Consider the following 20887-nt stretch of genomic DNA (forward strand, 5'->3'; position numbering starts at 1 on the left):
TTAATCGGTCAAGATTGACTCGTCTCAAGTATGACAACTGCAGTCAGATAATATTATGGAAAATTTTACAATTATGTTATGTCAAATTCCCTATAGGATCATCATGTACACATCATGCTTATAATGAATTTATTATAATTGCGTATACTAAATTTATTGACACATGATTCTATATTACACAGTGTAAATTAATTAGTTTTCTGTTATATTAATTTAAAATTAAAATATGAATTTGATATTAGGTCTAATATAAAAGCTTATGAAAAGTATAATTAAAAGCTTAGTTGATTAATCAAATGATGGTCATTCTGGTCTGTACATTAATATTGTTATTGCACGGGTATCACTTTGTGCCACATCATATCATTAACAAGTACGGCCGTGCAATAACCTATAATTATTGGTCAGTCTAATAGGATCATGCAGATTTTGACGGACTGATATTTTTTGTTGATAGCTAAATAATTGATATTTTTCTTTTATTGGCTAAATATCAAATATATTTGCAGTTTAATTATACTTTTTATATACTCTTACTATAATAATAGCATGATCTTGCGTGACTGACGCAATAACTATTATTTATTATATCCCTCAATTTTAGAGTAATTTTTATATACGAAATGTATAAATTCCATATACTTTCCATATCAATTTCTTTCGAGACAAGGACTCAGCAAACGAACCGAAACTCTTTATTTTTCATTGACAGAATCGATTTATTTGCAAATATATTTTACAAAGTGGTTAAAATTAGCTTATAAAAAGCCTTGATGATGGAATTCTATGAATATTTGCATAATTTTACAGTTTCAAAGGCATTATTATTTTCCGACCAATTAAACTATATGCAATTGACTGAATTGAGTTTCACTGGAAATTTTTTTCTAACACCGTGCGTAATTATAATATAATACAGTAATCACTAGTTAGTGAATATTGTCCTTTTTTCTCGACTTGCTTGTTCAATTAAGCATTCCTAGCTTGATTAATTTTTGACTATACTGAAATTTTTTTTTTTGTCGTTACTAATCACTATCTTGTAATTTTTTTTCTTTTTTTGAAATGTCCAACGCCTCGTTTCATTAAACTACTCAGATATTTTACTTTTGATTCGTCAGGACCAGAAAAATCCGTATCGACGGGCTTCATTATGCTATGGAAATTTTATGAAATTCTTCGATTGTGAAGCGTCTACTTTATCAGTTGTCATCATCATAATCAATATTAAATTTATATTTGTAGTTATTTAATTCATGAAATTCGACATGCGTGTCAATAATCTGATTTAGGACTTTTTTAATTTTACAAACTTTTGCGTGTGTCAATTAAAAATTGGTAGATTTACCCATCCCGTTTAGGTTTTATAAGACAGCCATTTGTTATATAGGAAATTAGTTTAGTTTTAATTAATTTGAAATTTTTTTAAAAAACAGTAGAATTACTCAAAATATAGAAATAAAAGTTATAATAATACTATGTTAGAATATGGAACTTTATCGTAAATTTTTTTAATATTAAAATTATAATATTATTTGGTCAAATTAATTAATGGGCTAAATCCAATCAGATTTAAGCGTATCAACCTAAATTTACTATTCCCAAATTATATAAGAATGGTAGCACATCATTAATTAATTTACATCACATGAACTCTGACGATATAAGGGGCTTTTTCTTGACGAAAAAAAAAAAAATTTCCATATTTTATTATTTACTTATGTCTGAAAATGTGAGTTTCCGACAACTCAAATCAAAGAAACTATCTTTTTAAAAAAGCATGTTGAATATACAATATACAAAAACTTTAATATTCAAAGAAATTAGCAGGAGGAATTAGAAATAATATCTAGCATAAAATACTTTTTAATCCCAAAAATACGATGTGAAAAATATAGTTCATGATGGTAATTATAGGATATTTAATATTTTTATTTGCTTATTCTAATATTAAATTTATTTATTTTTATAATTTTTATTTAAAATTTTTATTAGCTTAAACTTGGCGTAACTTTCATAATGATGTTATTCGCTTTTTACAATTTCAGACATGGTATAGGTATTTATTATTTTAAATATTTTACTTACTTGATTCTATGAATATGCAAGTCAATAAATTAATTACCTTTTAAATTTATTATTTTTTTTTTAAAAAAAAAAGAGATTTTGTAGCGCCTGCGTTTCTTTTCGAAAAGATATTTGAAAAGAAATTTTTTAAGCAACATACTTGGGAAGATAGATATAAAAATCATTAATTTGCTCGTATCGACGAGCCTTATACGTGCATCATGATTATTCGGTAATTTATTCGTTTTATTAACAATTTTAATGTTTTTTTGTAAGAATATATATTTATACTAACAAAATTATTAATATATTTTATTATTAGCATTATGCGACATAATTATTCCATCAAAACATGCTATCAAGTTACCTATGGTCGAATTTTTTCGGTATAGTTCTATATTGATCAAAAAATACTATACTCTTATATGAAAAGAGTAACGTCTATAATGTTGGCTTACTTTTATTAGAAACATCAAGTGGTTAATCACTATTTTATATAAATGGTAACAATAAGATACGTGAAATAATTGGTTATATATCACTTATCGTTTATGTGGTAAATATAGTTTATATGATTTTTCCAATTTTAATTTTATTTAATTTTAAAATCTCATTTATTTGTACATTTTTTTTTAGTACGTTTGGGACGTTGAACCGTATGAATCATGTAATACGGAAATTGCTATCAAATGATTCAAGTTTCCGTCAAATATTGATAAGATCTTTTCATCTTAAATTATAAGATTTGATAAAATGGATGCCACATCGATCAAATATACGTTATTTGTTATTATGATTGATGGATGGTGTTATAATGTGCGAAAGCCGTCTTATGTACAGTATGAGATATTGATGATGTCAAAGCTTTTAAAAATACCGCAACAAGTAACTCTGTGTTCTTATTCACGAATATAAGGAGAAATATACTTTCAGGACACGCTGACTACATGCGTGATTTACGTGATCCCCTACATTGACCGCAACTTGTTTTTTTACCTTCTGAGGAATTATTGGAACTACAACAACAATTAAGGGAGATTTCATTTGTGAACGACTCAAAATGAAGTCATTGAAGTTGAATTGGTGGATGAACATGAAAGGTGCACCAAGGTCTAACATTTTATTATGTACGTTAATTGAATTTTGGAACTCCGGTCTTAGATATCGGAGGAACGGTCTTCATAATTTTACGTGATCGCTCTAGATTGTAAAATAGTCGTCGAGCAACTCAATCTACCATTTATTTCATCTCAAAATATTTTAAATCTCAAAATTTTATTTTTTTTACAAATTAGAAGTAAAATATAATTTCAAAATTATTCGAGCAACTGGTTCAATCACCTGATTTCCATTGCTCATAATATAATTTATTTTTACACTCTTTTATAATCAAAATAATTCAAATAAATGAAATATTTGAATATTGAATCGTTTACTTAGAATTTTAGGATTAGTTTTTTATCTTGGAATAATGAATGGTGGTTAATAGTTAATAGTAATATGTTATTTGAAATAAGTTATTTGGAGAGGATTGCCTTAGTTTTGGGATTACATTTATCTAAAAAATTGATTTCCCACTTGATATTTCCCATAAAAGTATACCAACACTATAAACATCACTCTTTTCATTTTAAAAGTATTTTGTTTAATCGATACAAGTAACTATACCAAAATAGTTTTAGATATATTTTTTGTAAATTTTTTTATATAGTAATAGGATTAAGATATGGTTGTGAATATGAATTTACTGAAATTATTATCGATTTTTTCATGAATAAAATTATGTTTTTTATATCGTGATTATTCAATTATCTAACGTACATTTTTGATGGTAGTTCAATTTCTGCCGCGGTTGTTCTATAATATCCGTTGAGCTTTAATTTTTAAGTTACCCAACGTAATAGAGTATATAAATGGGCCACATTTTTACTAAAAAAAAAAAGTTATACGTACGAAAGTAAATCCTTTATTTACGTATGCAGATCACGTGACGTATATAAAACTTTGTGGATCATATGATTTGTGGCTGCGTGCAACGAGAAATATTTTCAGGCAATTCACCTGAATGAATTTATATATCGGAATGATTTTTGCATTTTAGTTAACAGATTATGATGTCGTTTAGCGATTCCATTATTATGGGAAGATATGGTATTGTGTATTGACGTTTAATTCACTTCTACCTCCTCACTTTCTACTGTATCAATCTTTAATTGATATGTAGCAACTGTATTTACATTGTTCTTTTTATTTCGATTTCTCTATAAACTCTTCCAAATACATTCTCTTTTTTTAATACATTCTCCCTTTTTAGATACCGATCTTTTTTCTAAGTCATCTTCATTCATGTTAACTTTCAAGAGGTATAGTAGTAGTACTTCCTACAGTAAGGTTAATCCGAGGCCTTTAAACTTCGCTCTCGTTGTCCCAAGTTCCAATAAAATTAAATTTTTGTTAAATAAGTTATATCTCTTAACGATAATCTGAAATACTTCATATTCTTATTTCTCAAAGGTGCGGAGGGAAAAACTAGCAGTTATCTTTCTTCATAAGCTAAAAAATTAAAATTTAAAAAAATATCGTAAGTATGGTTGGTACCGGTGGAAGAAAATAATCAACCACCACCATACTACATAAAAAAAAGCTTCCAGAAAGGTTTGGTCGTTTGAATACCAAACAAATGAGCAAGATACATAGGCTAACCCTCATCCAGGAAAGTTAGTTTCCCCTCCCCTTCAACTTTTTTTGTCTGTAAGCCTGTTTTTTACACACACATAACACACATAAAACACACACATACAAACCGAGAGGCTAAGCAGGGATCTTTAGCTTACCTTAATAAATAAATGGTTGGTAGTGCACCTCAAAACCTTCTTTACATTGGGCTCTCTCTTAAAGAGTCAGTTGGCAACGGTACAGAGCTTCTCTCTCCAACGACGCGTAAAATCACTTACAACGCGTCACATACAAAGTCTCCTCTATTAGACCTATTTGATAACACACTTTATTGTAAATAAATGTATGAAAATAAAGAAAAGTATATATTTTTTCTATAAAAAAAATAAATAGAAGTATTTTTAGAAAAATAAAATAAAAGTTGAGACAAAACGAAAACATAGTGGGTGTATATATATATATTTTTTATATTTTTATCTTACTTTTTTTATCAAGTAAACACGATCAGATTACTGTCAAACTTTATAAAGACGCGATTATTACATAATAAATAATAAACTATTAAACTATAACCATTAATTCGTGATTCGCCGATCACGGGATGTTGATCATATATGCATGTAATAATCAAGGCGGGGATAATCAATATATTTGATTAACATCACATTTAATTCTTTTTAAAGTTCATGCAAAAACATTTGTACCTAACAAACCCTTTTTAAAAATTGAAAAATCTTTTATTTTCCCTATTACGCCTTTACATACGCTTCGTACTCAAGCATTTACATATAGTAAACATAGATTAATTTTACCCAATGTTTTACCTCCAACTATTCCTATTTTATCCTCTTTGGACTCATATTTAAATGAGAATTCTATATTATTCAATAATAATTCGATCAACTTAAATTTAAATATCTCTTCTTCTCTTTTTATTGGTAATATTTTTGTAGGAAATAGAGATTTAATTATTCAACTTTTAGAAATAGCTAAACAATTTTTGTTACAGAAGAAATTTATTTTTTATACTGATGGTTCTTTTTCCCCTATAGATGTTGATTCTTCTACTCAAACTCAAATGGGTTTCGCTTGGATAGAGATTACTGATATTACCCCTAATTCGGGGCTTCCTCCACCATCGTACAAAGGCGCTTTATCTTTTAATCCGTCTTCTACTAAAGCAGAAGTTTACGCGCTTTTAACAGCTATTATTGCTGTACCTGATGACAGCGAATTGGATATTTTCACAGACTCGCAGAATGTCATTCATACTTTCCATGTAGTTACAAACAAACTCACCTCTACAAGAAGGACGTTAAAATGCAATAATCACTTAGCGTGGCGTTTGATAGACACGTTAATTACAAAAAAATCGTTGATCGTTCGACTACACAAAGTTAAAGCTCACTCCAATAATTTTTGGAACGATATGGCTGATAGTTTAGCTAATACTGCACGTTTACTTACACCTTACGAAATTAATCCCACAACTTTACCGGGTTCCTTGATGACTCATATTTGGGCCTCTATAGCGCCGATTGACCGTGATATTAGGAAATTTTGTCATAATTTAACGGACGTTTACACTTTTAATCAATTTTTGGGCAACCCTTCACTTTCACCCATTTTTGATAGATTCCCCTTATCCTCAATACATTGGCCTCTAACTAGAGCGTGGTTACAATTTAATTCCACACCAGATGTATGTAGTTCCACTAAGTCATCACACAACGCTTTTCGAATTAAAGCACTTAATCATATTCTCCCGTGCGGTGATGTCCTTACTAAACACTACCCTGATCTTTACCCCGATAATTATATACCGTGTCCGGTGTGTAATAATCATCCGGATACTAATGAACACTTGGGGATTTGTACTAATCTTTTTCCTGTAATTAATAATATTTTAATGGAACACAAAAGCATATTACAATGTCTCCTTGAGGAACACACTTCATATAACCCTACCTTTATTACACAATCCATTGATCAATTTGATCTTTTATTACCGATTTCGGAGTCAAATTCTTATACTCATCCGATATATTTGATTATACACCAACTTGTTTCGCAAGATTTTTATAACCTTGTACGATCTTTTACCTTTAATGACAAACTTACCCGTTCCATTATATGGGAATTGTTGATCTCATTTCACGATCAAGTTTATCAACAAATATGGCCTAAACATTGTTCCCTTTTGAAACTGTGGGAACAACGCAATGGAATTACACCCAAATGTAAACGCGATTTTCGTAGGAGAAAACCTAAGAAGTCACATGATCATCCAACAAATCAACTTACTACTCGACCTAGTGTTGCCTCTACTTCTCTTCACGGATCACAAAATCCTTTTCAACCCAGAGTCAGGACGAACTTTTCACCTCCAGATGGAATTTCTCGCCGTTCTTTTCATCCTTGGATTTCTTCGGCCCGTCTACTCGTCCTTCTCACTTGCCGCAATTACCGATGTGGTTGATTTTGTGTACATGTAATTTTTTGCATTCTGGTGGATGGTTATCTTCTGTCCGGCACCCTAGTAGTTTTGAGTTAGATATAGATAATTTTTTCTCTTCATGTAATTTTAAATTTAGTTTCTTTAATTCTTCTTTTTCTCTTGATCGTACTTTTTGGACTCCAGGTTATGCTTGATTGTTCGGTTGAATAATGGGCAAGACGACCCCTTCGGCACCTCCCGAGAGGTTGGGTATAACATTAGCTTTGAATTTATTGTTCTTTTAGATCATGTTTATTCCTATTTAGCGTTCGACCCCAGTCGAGTCTATATTTTAAAAATAAAAATAAAAATAAAAATAATCAATATATTTGAACGAGTATACTTGTAACAATCTGACAACGCGTTATTAAATATTATAACAAACTGTTTAAACATGTCAAAATGGTGGAAACCTTCAGTAACATTGATTGCTACTGGTATAATTATTCCTGACTTACACTTTGGGCCTTTTTTAAGAAACTGGTGGCATGTTAGATCGTTACAGGAGAACGGAATGAAAGTAGAACAATACTATCCTTTTCGAATTGGTATGAAAACACAGGTTGAGCTGAAAAACAGACCTTTTATTATTCGAATAGTTCAAGGAAATAAACATAACAATTTGTTACTGGGATTTTTTTGTGAATCTTTATCTGAATCTAATGAAGAAGTTGAAAATGACCCTACTAGTGCTATTTCAAACCTCTATAAAAAAATATTTCAAACTGAAACGCGCTTTTCTGGAACATTGGTAATGGGTATGGATGACAATGACATTCTAAGTGAAATTGTATCGGACTTGTCCTTTCTACCTTTTTCAATAAATATGCAAAAGATCAATATAACAATACATTCAATTGGCGCGTCAATAAACAAAGGAGTTGGAAGTGGATTCGCATCATCCTTTATCTATACCAGGTCTAAAGAACGTGCATTATTTTTCCAAACTGTCAATGAGAATGAAAGTTCCATTTATATTTACAAAGAAAACCAACTATCTGAAGAATTTCATGGATCAGATCCTAATAGTGTGTGGAAAAAAATGGGCATGTTAAAAGAATGGTTAGGCGAGACTTTATTTGGCTTAGATAATTCTAACGTAAAAAAAAAACTAGAACAATTGAAAAAATTTGTATGTTTTTATAATGAATGGCACGATTATTCAAAAATGGAGCAAATATTCAGATATCATTTACAAAAAAGAACATGTAGTCAAGTTGATTGGTATTTATTATTTCGGGAATGGAAAGAAAATAATTGTCCAATAATTGAATTACATAGTCAATTAGCTTCGTTATATCCAAATGGTTATATTTTCTCAGAAAGAGAAATGAGAGCATGGCGGGCGATGTTACGTGCTACAGGATGTATCAATATAACACCATTTGATAAAGAAGAATCGGAGGTAAGCTTTTAAACAAATTTATTACTTTCAATAGCAAAAATCTCACATTAATATTTCACGAATCTGGTGGTGATGGTAATAACTAATGATGGTGGTATATCGTGATATAAATTCTGTGATGAACAGCACATGTTAAATTTTGTTCTATTATAAATAAAAAATAATGTTCAACTAATAAATTTTCTTACCAATTATTATAGTATGAATTTTGGACGCGATCATCTGATCCTGAATCAGATAAAGCAATGATAAATATGCTTTATCAAAATGGTTTTTTACGAACAATACCAAGTAATATGTTCAATGCTACAGAAGTATTCTGGGAAAGTTTTGAGCATAGTTTGAGTTTAAATAAACGTGGCGCTAATGGAAAACAAAGAATACTTTCAATAATTGCAGATAAGTTTCCTTATAAGGAATTACAAACCAAACTTCATGTAATTATTTTATAATTACCTTTGAATAAATTTTTCGCTAGTTAATTCATTATCTTTTGTAGGTTTCTTCACATACAATTCACAATGCAAAAATACATGGACGTATATTTGGCCATGGATGTCCAGCTGCACCTAAGCCACCAATGCGAAAAAAAAATTATGCCTCAAGAGCATGAAGATCAATTCGAATGGTTCATGAGCAGTAAAGAAAATGTGAATTTAAGTTCTTACAAGGTCGATGCCAAAACAGGGTTGCCATTAAAATACCTTAGTGATCAGAAAGAAGCTCTTTGGGAAAAATTTCACAAATTGTACCCTGAAGGAATGAAGAGATCAGCATTTTTGGAAAGATTGAGAAATGGACCATTTGTATATCAAGAGGATTTGGGCGGACTTTGTAGTACTTGTAGTACATATGGATATGATGTATTTAAGGATTTGGCAAATCTAATTATACAAAATATTGAAAATCAAGAACTACAGGTATTATTCCGTCCAATTTTTGTTTCTATAATTATAAATATTCAAAACTAATAACAAAATTGTAAATTAGACGCGTTTACTTAAAAGTATTGAAAATTCTAAACGATTTCTCAAACGTGATTATCCAAAACACTTACATGTGACATGTGATGGAAAAGTATCGCATGACCCTTGTATTAATCATTGCCTACCATTTGCATTTGGTAATTGTAATGAGGATCATATATCAGAGTGTGTTGAATGTAACGAAATCTTCAATTTATTTGAGGAATTGCGATTATTACTTGGAGATGAACAACAAGAAACATTGAGAGAATTTCAGGAAATGCTAGAATACTACCTTGCACACCTAACAAGAAAAGGTATTTGAACAGTCAATTCAATGCAAATCTTTTGCAACTTAATAACGATGGTATTCTTATTGTGGTGGACTATAAGATGCGAATACTACCAAAACGAATTCGAGAAACAAAACAAGACTTCTATGCAAAACGTGGATGGGCACTGCATACTGTTTTGGTATATTCTAAAAATCAAGAAAGCAACGAATTAGAAATTCAAGCATTTGACCATTGGTCAAATGATAATAGACAGGACGCATGGTTTACTGCTTCATCCTTTGATGCAGTATTTACCTTACTCGATCCAAAGCCAAAATGGGTTATCGTAATGAGTGATAATGGCCCACACTACCATTGTTCAGAAACAATGGCATTGGTTTCAAAATGGGCAGAATGGTATAATATTGAATGTAAAAAGTGGTGTTTTTTAGAGGCAGGCGAAGCTAAAACCTCAATTGATAGTCACCATGCACAAGTAATAATCATATTTACTTTGCTTTTTTTGACAAATATATTCATTCGAGCAATTCTCATCTCTTTTAATTCAATCAATCTAAGATCTCACATGCTATTAAGAGATATGTTCGATTAGGGTTTGATTTAACTACTGGTGAAGATATTGAAAAGGCATTAGATGGTTTAAGTGGTACAGCAATAGCTTACTTGAAACCTAATCGTGATCAAAGGAGTCAAAGTAATGTTAAAACCATACCAGGAATTTCTAATTGGTTTGAATGGTCTTGGCCAACGGAGGGTCCCTTAGCTGGATATATTTGTGCACGCGACCTTCCCAATTTTGGAGAAATGATGACTTTTTCTGTGAGTAAATTTACTAAAACAGAACTTGTACAGCCTGAACCAATGGTGGGTGAACATTCCAAGGCTTCTTTAAAATGGACAATGCCAATATATCGAGCTTCAGGCAAGCTTATTTTTTCAATGGCATTAATGGCGTTTCAATTTAATAGATCACACTTATTGTATGATTCATTTGAACAATTTTCATTTGGTAGTGACAAATACTAATCATTGGGATTTAAGAAGATGGACAGTTGATAAATTAAAAGATGAATTGAACAGAAGAAATATTCATTTTGATATTGGTATGGGACAAGGTGAATTAGTGAATTTGTTGAAGCAAGAAATAGGAGAAGAATCACAAATTGGTGAAGAATCAAGAGAAGATTTCTCAAAAACAGATATAGATGAGTGAGTAAAAATTGGTTTTATTATGTAAAATAATTGATCAAATGTTCAAAAACTTTCAAAATATAATAGGAATCAAATATTTCACCTACAACTTGGATGGGCACTTAAATGCAATCAGAAATATGGTAAAAAAGGCAGTGGAAAAAGACTAGTAAAAGAAGTAGTAACGGCGTTAACTCACTTTTTTATGGTTGGACAACGTGATCCTAGTGACCGATACACTGCAAAGGATATGCTGGATGGGTTGAAAGAAATGGCAGAGAATGGCGAAATTACAACTGAAGTAATACCTTCTCTAAAAACGATAGAAAATTGGATTACTAGATATTCAAGTTTATCGAAAAAAAAACATGCAGAACGGTTTTTAGAAGAATAAATGCATTGATAAATAAATTGCGAATAAAAGATTGTAATAAATTTTACATTTTAAAATTGGTTATCCCAGACAACCAATAGTTTTGCTACAATGAAAAATACCTTTTTTGATAATATGAAATTTGCGTTTGACTTTCAGAAATTTCAATAAAAATTCGCCAAAAATAAACAAAATATGACTTTTTTATCTTTTTCTTTATTATTAGAACAAGTTTATTAAAATATAACCCCAAAATTTGAACAAATATTAGAATTGTAAAGATCGAAATTATGAAAGAGCCTATATATTAGAGGCAACAATCTGACATTGTCCACTAATAAACTTTTTGAAATTAAAAAACAAAATTATCGAAAAGTCATTTTGATTGAAACATGTGGTTATGGTGACGTATTTACAAAAAGGAAGTGGCTGAAAATTGCATATAAATTTGTGTTACTTATTGGCTAATTTCCGTAATTTTCCAGAATTAATTAGTGATCGGCAAAATTTTTGCCCCACGTTACACTGAGAATTTTATGTTACTGATCGGCGAATCACGAATTAACTATTAACCAGACGCGATTATTACATAAAAGTTAATAACGTCATAATAATATTACTTATGTATTTATGTATAAAAAGAAAGTATATGATAAAAATGGTCCTGAACCGGCGTCAAGCATGAATGATCAAACAACTGATATAATCTTTTGCGTTTACTATAGATAGTGATATCATTAGAAATGAATAAGCTTTGGGTCAAAAATGTTCTTTAGTTACTAATTAGGCTAAAACGGCTGAAAAGGTTAATTTAGGAAATGAAATATTTCATGATTATTTAGCCATAATGAAATTTAGGAAGAATTGATTACGTAAGTTACCAGTAATTTATAAAAAACCTGATTTTTTATCAAGAATATCACTCATTTAGATTAAGTCTACTATTTATATTTTTTTTAAAAAAATTAGGAGAAATAATTTGTGGCAATAATCCGTTGGATTGGCGTTGTGTTAGATTAATAAATGATGAAAATAAATCATATTGATCAAAAATGTCAAACGTCAAATAGCATTATTTTCATAGGAATTCCTATATTAAGCAGAGTCACTTCTAAAAAAGAAGCAATTATCTGGTGTAAAAACAAAGGACCATGTTTCAAGATACGGCAGTTATTATGGTATGAGCAAACAGAATTTTTACGAAAAGAAAATTATTAATAAACCAAATTTTATGATAGAAGAATATGAAGTATTTCAAATTATGAATTAGAGAAATTCTCTCTTGAATAACATTTAATTTTTATTGAAAGAATGGTTTAATTTTTGAGGAGAAAGGATCATTAAAGTCATATTTAAACGTTAAGTATTAACCTTTTCAGTTTTATTAAAAAGTTTTAAAATCAATTGTGCGTTATTATTAACATATAAAAAATTATTCAGATTTAATAAAAAGGATTTTTTTGAAAATTTAAGGTATATTTGGATTTGGTCGTTAAAAGCTTAATATACTAGTAAAGTAGTATACATTTTGTAGAAAAAACAATATATGTCTTGTATATCACATATTAAATTTTACAGGTAAAAATACGATATCTGATATGCAACTAAATAGCTTATATGAAACATGATCCTATCCAATAACTAAATATAAATAAATAAACCAAAAGTCTTTTCATTTGACAATATTACTGTAGCGTGATAAATATGTCAAATAAAATATACATTTATTTATTAATGAGATTATTAGAATATTTTAATTATTGTACAAAAAAATCTGACAAATAATTTATTCTACATTTGGTGCAATTTGACGTCATTATTTACAGTACAGTCAACTCTCTTTATAGTCACACATTTGGGACAGTCCATATTTGGTGATTATAAAGAGATGTGACTATATAAAAAATTTCTTATATTTGTATATCATAATTCCGGCCAAAAATTAACATAATTTTAGCCAGAATTATACTTAAAACTTTATTGTATCGTAACTTCGCCAATATTAATCGTAGAGAGATGATCTTACCGCCATTCGATTCGTATTGATGAGACGGTTCCAATGGTATAAAATACGTCGAAATCCAATCACTAGATTAATTTCCGAAATTAAAAAAATATTAATGATTTTTGTGTAATAACTCTGCAAATATTGATCCTAGAAAGACGATCTTACTACCATTCGATTCGTCTTGATGAGACGAATCTAATGGTATAAGATACATCGAAATCCAATCACTAGATCGATTTCTGAAATTAAAAAATATTAAATGGTTTTTAAGTAATAACTCCGTCAATATTGATCACAAAGAGATATGAGCTTACCACCATTCGATTTGTCTCGATGAGGCGATTCTAACGAGCTATAAATCGTCTTTTTACAATCACTAGGTACTGAGAAATCTAGCAAAATGTTAAATGGCGCAGTAAACGTAAATCAAGAAATATTATAATGCCGATGTTTAACATTTTGTTGAATAACTCGTCAGCCAGTGATCGGAAAAGAATAAAGCTACCACCATTCGATTCGTCTCAGTGAGACGATTCTAACAAGCTATGATACATCTTTGTACGATTATTAGATGCCAAGTTATTTAATATATTCTTTATATAACTGTGATTATAAACGGTTCTTTTTAATATAAGATTTTTGAGGATAGGTGTGATAGTGACTATAGATAGATTGTGACTATATAGGATAGATTTAAATAATAAAGTGTTTTGAACATTCAACTGGTGTGACTATATAGTAGAATGTGACTATAACGGGAGTGACTATAGAGGGAGTTGACTGTATATTGTATTATACGTATTGAATATACTGTATGTTTATTATACATCTATCAAGTAAAAGTCCTTTTCAAAAAAAATATCTTGTCAAAAAAAAAAACATCAATGGATTCTATTTAAATCAACATCAGGAAGTTACAAATAGACATATAAAGTTTTTGATAATTCACACTTTAGAGAAACATTAAAGAATGATTCTAATAATAAAATAGATAAATAAAAGTTTGTAAAGAGAAACTTACTCCTATACCCCTATTTGAAACTCTAGGATCTATAATAATAATAAAAAATATTAATACCATTCCTTATAAAAAAAATAAGTTTCGAAATTTGGAAACTTATCATCAAAGCCAGAATCTACAAAGAGAAACAGAAAATTTAGTAATCGTTTTCTTTTTTTTAAAAAAAATGAAAAAATATAAATAAGAATTAAGTTTCACAACAGGTGTTGCAAAACTTGCTGTTTTGGTGTTCCAGTGTCCCGAGCCTGAAAATCTAAAAAACAACAAGAAACGTTAATAAACGTTCCTAATTAATATAATAAATAAAAAGTTTTGCAACACCCGTTGCAAAACTTACCAACATTTCTGTGTTCTATACTTAAAACCAAAATCTACAAAAATAGAAAGTAAAGAAATGACAAGTTACATTTCCAAGAAATACTGTAAAAAAAAAAAGTTTCACCCCATCCTATTTTGAAAGTCCGGTCCAAAAAGATTGGCTTTTTCAATCAGGGCCGATCCAGAATCGGTTTTTTGGCCAATATCATCATTATTAAATTTTTTAATAAAAAATTAGAGATGATGGTCGGCTAAAAACTGGTCTGTAATATCTTGCAGCTTGATTTTTCAATAAATAAAATCTTACACGATTAAAAAAAAATTATAAATGTTATATGTATATTAAATGTTCTAGAATAAATAAAATAAATAATAAATTTAATTAAATATAGTATATTAAATTCGTTAAGACTAATTTTAAGTTAATAATATTATTATGCATTATCATGTCTTTTGATCATAAGAATAAATAAAATAATTAATTAAATTGCGAAACAAATTACGTCTTTTCTGACTTACAAAAAGTAAAAAAAAAGTAAAATTAGGCCGTTCAAATCCAATACTTTGTTTAACATAACCCTCCCCCCCTTACTAATCAAATAAAAGGTCAATAAACAACATATATACTGTGATCATGTGACTGTAATTCCACCATAGTTCTGGCCGGTACTAGAATAATATTAATAATATTTACAGTATACTAAAGCATAATTTAATTATATATGCTACAAAATTACCAGGAACATTGATGGCTCCTCTATGGGCTTCACTTGGTCCTATCAACCGCAATATATGGAAATTCACTCGCCAAGCAATGGACTGTTATACGCTTGACTCTTTCCTTGGCAACACTTCTTTAGCACCAATTTTTGATCAATTTAATATCACCTCAATACACTGGCCTTTAACTCAAGAATGGCTTCATCACAATTCCACTACTGATGTTTGTAGTAACATTAAATCTTCTTACGACACTTTTAAAATCAAAAGTCTCAATCACATTTCTTCCTTGTGGTGACATTTTACTCAAACATTACCCAGATATTTACCCTTCTAATGGTATACCTTGCCCTTTTTGCTCTGATCATCAGGACACTACGCACATCTTGGCCTATATGGCAACTTATTCCAATTTATTAACACAACTTTGGACCATCATAAAAATATTTTAATTTCTTTAATCGATGAACGATGATCGACAGACATAATTCACTTATATCTGACGCTATTAAGAGATATACACTCTTCGATCATATTACACACTCTTCTGCAAATTCACATGAAATTTATCTTATATTACATCAAATCATTCCCCAAAGTTATTTCGACTTTGTTAATTCTTTTACATTTAATATGAAAAAAACTCGTAAAATTATATTCAAATTTTTATTTCGTTTCAACAACATCTTTATAAAATTATTTGGCCTCGCCACAATTCCCATTTACGTGAATGGGAACGCTTACTTGGCATTATATCCCGAAATAAGAAAAAATGACAAAAGAACATAACCTCTCCGCACGTGCATCCCAACAACAAGAATCACTATAGGCATCACGTCATAACACAACCAACACCAGAGGCCTTTTCACATTCTCATTGATCACACCCTCTCACATCCGACGGGACGTCATCGTCTTATTCTTATCCTTTTTACATGACTTCCTCGTCTGCAGCTCGATCTAATAGATCACCTCTACCATTATGGCTAATTCTAACTACTTCTAATTATTTGCATGCGGGTAATTGGGCTTCCCATATTTCTTATCCTACTTATATAGATTTTTCTTTGTATAATAGTTCTTTTTTTTTAATTCTTTTTCTTTTTTCTCTTCTTTTTTTAATAATACGATAGACATGACAGACCATGCCTAGTTCATTGTCCAAGAATAGGCAGGCGGCTACTCTAGGGTTATTTTAGTTTTAGGGTGGTTGGGCGTTCCATCTTATTGATTTTTTTCTGCTGATACTTTGTAGTGTTAGTGCGATTTCATGTATTTGTTTCTCCCCACACATGTCGTTATGTTAAAAATAAAAATAAAAAATAAATTATATATGGCAGGATCATCAAAAATCATAATTGTCATGTGCAATTTGTGCAATACAGATCTTCTACTAACATATAAATGCTTCCCGCCACAATGTTTGATTTTCTGTCGCACAAAATGGGTTTCTTTGTCGTGTGTGTGCTTAAAGAAGCAAAGACTGTTATTTCAGATAAGGTTGTAAAGGTATCACCGACAGATAGCTTTCAGTTTCACGACATTTTTAATGCAGCAACAAACGAACAGTTTGAGAGTTATGGTGTTCAGGTGTTTTTAAGAAAGCCTCCAGAAAAGTGGGTTTATGTAGAGGAAGGACTGGAAGGTGACATATCAATGCTATTTGAGCTAAAATTTACTCATATTAAATTTGTTTTGGAAGCAACGGAGGCTAGTGTTCAAGAACCTCAAGGGCCAAATGCATTTGATTTACTTATGAGAAATTCACAACTTGTTTGTCTTCCAGAACAGAGAAAGGAAGATACACGCCGAGACTTATTATATAATGATATTATTAAATTATTACAAAGTAAAGAAGTTGGATGGAAAAGTGGAACACATAGTACTCTTGGAAAGAGTTTTGTTGAACGTTTGACTGCAGCATTATGGTATATAGATCCACATTGCACAAAGTTCACAGAACGATCACTTTCACTTGGAGAATTTTTTGATGGATTAAATCAATATCGGCATGATCAACATTACAATCTCTTTTATTTTACTGGAAGACACGCCAAATATAATCTTATGCGTGATAAACTTGAACAACTAGCTTCTTCATTAGAATTATCAGCAGTACAACCTTGGGCAACTAATGAGCAATGGTGCAATATTACTGAAGAAGTTTTTATTTTAACATCTTCAATGCAAAAATATGCAAGTAATTTGGAGAAAATTAACAAATCTATGAAACAAATACATTTAAGTGATACACCAGCACGTCACCCAGCTAATGACCTAATTGTATATACAATTGATTCCTGTCGGAAAATTGATGCACAATACAAACAACTCCAAGATCATTTACTTAATGTAGACTATTATACCGAAGTTGATTTGGAAAGTTTTTTACCCAAAGATGCAATACAACGGTATCGTTATATTAAGGATCTTCAGATACAATTTCCTGTTACTTTATATCGGTATTACCAAGGAAATTATCTTGGCACAATTAACTATATTTGGAAAGTTCCATCTAATTCTGAAGTGCAATCAGAAACTGCACATGCACGTGTAATAACAACTATTCAAGAAAAATTGCCACAGTATTTCAGTCGACAAATGCGAAAAAATGTATTAAAAAAGGTCAATAAAAATTGCATTTATTTTTTAAAAATATATCACAATTAATGTTTTTATTTCAAAAATATAGTATTCATTAGTCAAAACAATTACACCTGCTATTTTACGCATTTTATATTATGATTTGACTGGTGATGCCGCAGTAGCATCAAATAGTATTAGTAAAGAGTTAGAAGAACGACTTCGTCTTATGTTAGAATTGGAAGATCCATCAATTATATGTGATTTGCGTCAAAACAATGGATTTAAAGGAACTAAATTTGATACTTTTTGGAATGAAATGAATGCTTACTTTAATGAGGTAATTTACTTTTAAATTGTTTTGTTTTTTATACACACATATTAATTTATTTTATATTTTCACTTAGAACTTACCAGCAGTTAATGATCGGCGGCATGGCAATGTTCTTTACATGCCACTTGCTATTTCAATACGCGATCTTCGCAATATATTTATTCAGCGGCTAGATGAAAAGTTTGTACCCGGAACTATTTTAATTCCAAGTGAGGAGTGGATTCACCTACAGTTTCAACCAACAAATCCAATAGCAAAAAGTGCAAAACAATATACTGGACGTTTTAATATTAAATTTATGGTTCAGGCAAGGCAACTTCGCAAAGATCACCCAGATACACATTATTGCGCAACTCTTTTCCGGTATTTGCGAGAATTTGCAATTTTATACCGACAGTATGTTTCATTTATTTGTGCTGATGATAAACATAAGGTTCCTATTGGAGAAGGTGTCAACACTTCCACTGGTGTACGTAACAAAAAAACCATGGTTTTTCAAGAAACTTCTTTAGTTGCATGTGACCATGATTTTACAAAATTATCTCTTACCCCTTCTGTGATATTTTTTTGTAATATCCCTGAATCAATTGAAAATTCTTTTTATAGTGGAAAGGTATTTGTTTCATTTAAAGATACAGTATTTCAGTCTAGTAGTGCTATTAGGCATACTACTGAATTTTATAATGCAATTTCCACTTATCATTCTGGCAATATTCCTCCAATTCTTTGTCTTTACACTGATGGAGGTCCTGATCATCGTACAATATTTGGTTCAGTTCAAATTTCTCTCATTTGTTTATTTTTACATGGAGATTTTGATATGCTCATTGCTATGCGTACGGCACCTCACCATAGTTGGACTAATCCAGCAGAAAGAATTATGTCTATTTTGAATTTAGGTTTACAAGGTGTGGCATTAGTTAGAGATGTAATGGGTCCAGAATCTGAAACTGCATTTGCAAAATTGGATACGTTGGATGAAATTCGTACTGCTGCTAAGACAAATCCAACCTTGCAGAATGATTTACGAGAGTGCATAAAACGTGTACAACAACTATTGGAAGGCCGTACAGAAAGATTAGTTTTACATAATGAACCAATCCAATGCTATAATCCAGCAGATGAAACAACAATTGATGAATTCTTTAATGTAAGTATTTAAAATTAAATTGAATGAATCTTAATACACAAAATATTAACTAATACTATGCTGTACTTTTAGATAATTTTATTAATTGATCAAACTTTGAAGATTTCAGAAACAACAAGTGATATTCTATCAAAAAAAACGCATTTACAACAATTTATGAAAACACATTGTAGGCAGCGCCAATATGTTTTTCAGGTGGGACATTCTCATTATATCAATATAATATTAAAAACAATTATTAATTATAATTTCTCATTAGATAAAAAAATGCGGGCAGTCATCATGCACTATTTGTAAATCTGTCCAGCTTCCGCATGATGTCTTTGACTCACTTGATTGGCTACCAGATCCTATTCCTTCTACAGGTGTGTCTTTTTATGTATATTATTGCTGTTTATATTAATAGAATTGAGTTTGGATTTATAAACAAATTTTTATTAATCACAGTTGATAAAGACCATTATGCTAAATTTCAAACAGTGTATCAATCAGAAACTACAGAACAGCATCGTCCAACACTTATAACAACAATTGCAAATAGTGAACGAGCATCATCATCTATTTTAGTAAATACACGTGTTCGTGAATTTATTCAATGCTTTCAATGTGGGAGAATGCGTTGTCTTTATAGTGAACGCGCATTATCAGCAGAAGATAAAATAGCATGTCAAATCGCCATAGATAATTGGGATTATAGTTGTGGATCTCCATTGGTACCAGAGGATCATATTTTATATAACAAAGTTTTTGTACGGGAAAAAATTAGTTGCGAAACACCAATGGAATTGGCATATTATTCATGCAGAAAATCTAATGTTAATTGTGATGTTTGTTATTGGTGTGGACATGATAATGAATTGGCAGTACCTTCGGAAAGCCTTAAATCAAAATACAAATCTTTATACCCATGTTGCAATTTATGTCGAAATGCAGGGAAGGATATATTTGTACGTGGTGAAATAAAAACTAATACAAGAGCTGCCAAAAGACGCAAGATTAATAATTAAATAAATAATAAATAAGGTTGATAAATTGCTCAAAACATTACTATATGATTATACAGCATTTTTCTATTATTTTATAATTGATCGTAATTATCACGTGACTTATATATTTTTGTATGTTGTTAAATTGCACCCCCCCCCTCTAATTAAGTCTAATCTTGTTATGTTAAACAATATATCAGATTTGTGTGGCCTTACCATAATAAAATATGATTACTTTGTCTATTTAATAGAGTAATGAGGTTTTTTGTATCATTTTTTACAGGTCGATTTTTAAGT

The 20887-nt window shown here is 30.1% G+C and overlaps 5 protein-coding genes across 5 annotated transcripts; 4 read left to right on the plus strand and 1 right to left on the minus strand.

Annotated features, from left to right (window-relative positions):
- Nucleotides 1–7634: 7634 nt before the first annotated feature.
- Nucleotides 7635–8657, plus strand: OCT59_019159 (uncharacterized protein; the record flags this gene model as incomplete). Its single annotated transcript, XM_066135838.1, has 1 exon — nt 7635–8657. The coding sequence occupies one exon, from the start codon at nt 7635–7637 to the stop codon at nt 8655–8657; it is 1023 nt and encodes a 340-aa protein (XP_066005091.1).
- A 30-nt stretch (nt 8658–8687) lies between these two features.
- On the minus strand, nt 8688–9341 carry OCT59_019160 (uncharacterized protein; the record flags this gene model as incomplete). The annotated part of the gene is made up of 5 exons (XM_066135839.1): nt 8688–8758; nt 8834–8873; nt 8929–9008; nt 9102–9119; nt 9314–9341. 5 exons carry the CDS (start codon nt 9339–9341, stop codon nt 8688–8690), a joined length of 237 nt encoding a protein of 78 aa, XP_066005092.1.
- Nucleotides 9342–9406: 65 nt separating this feature from the next.
- On the plus strand, nt 9407–9935 carry OCT59_019161 (uncharacterized protein; the record flags this gene model as incomplete). The annotated part of the gene is made up of 2 exons (XM_066135840.1): nt 9407–9565; nt 9636–9935. 2 exons carry the CDS (start codon nt 9407–9409, stop codon nt 9933–9935), a joined length of 459 nt encoding a protein of 152 aa, XP_066005093.1.
- Nucleotides 9936–10003: 68 nt separating this feature from the next.
- On the plus strand, nt 10004–11491 carry OCT59_019162 (uncharacterized protein; the record flags this gene model as incomplete). The annotated part of the gene is made up of 4 exons (XM_066135841.1): nt 10004–10381; nt 10465–10886; nt 10948–11115; nt 11185–11491. 4 exons carry the CDS (start codon nt 10004–10006, stop codon nt 11489–11491), a joined length of 1275 nt encoding a protein of 424 aa, XP_066005094.1.
- Nucleotides 11492–16980: 5489 nt separating this feature from the next.
- Nucleotides 16981–20611, plus strand: OCT59_019163 (uncharacterized protein; the record flags this gene model as incomplete). The annotated part of the gene is made up of 9 exons (XM_025333998.2): nt 16981–17999; nt 18132–18162; nt 18230–18460; nt 18528–18539; nt 19061–19067; nt 19354–19604; nt 19677–19799; nt 19864–19969; nt 20052–20611. 9 exons carry the CDS (start codon nt 16981–16983, stop codon nt 20609–20611), a joined length of 2340 nt encoding a protein of 779 aa, XP_025184536.2.
- Between the last annotated feature and the right edge of the window lie 276 nt (nt 20612–20887).

Source organism: Rhizophagus irregularis, chromosome 28 (genome assembly GCF_026210795.1).
Source record: "Rhizophagus irregularis chromosome 28, complete sequence".
NCBI lineage: Eukaryota > Fungi > Glomeromycota > Glomeromycetes > Glomerales > Glomeraceae > Rhizophagus > Rhizophagus irregularis.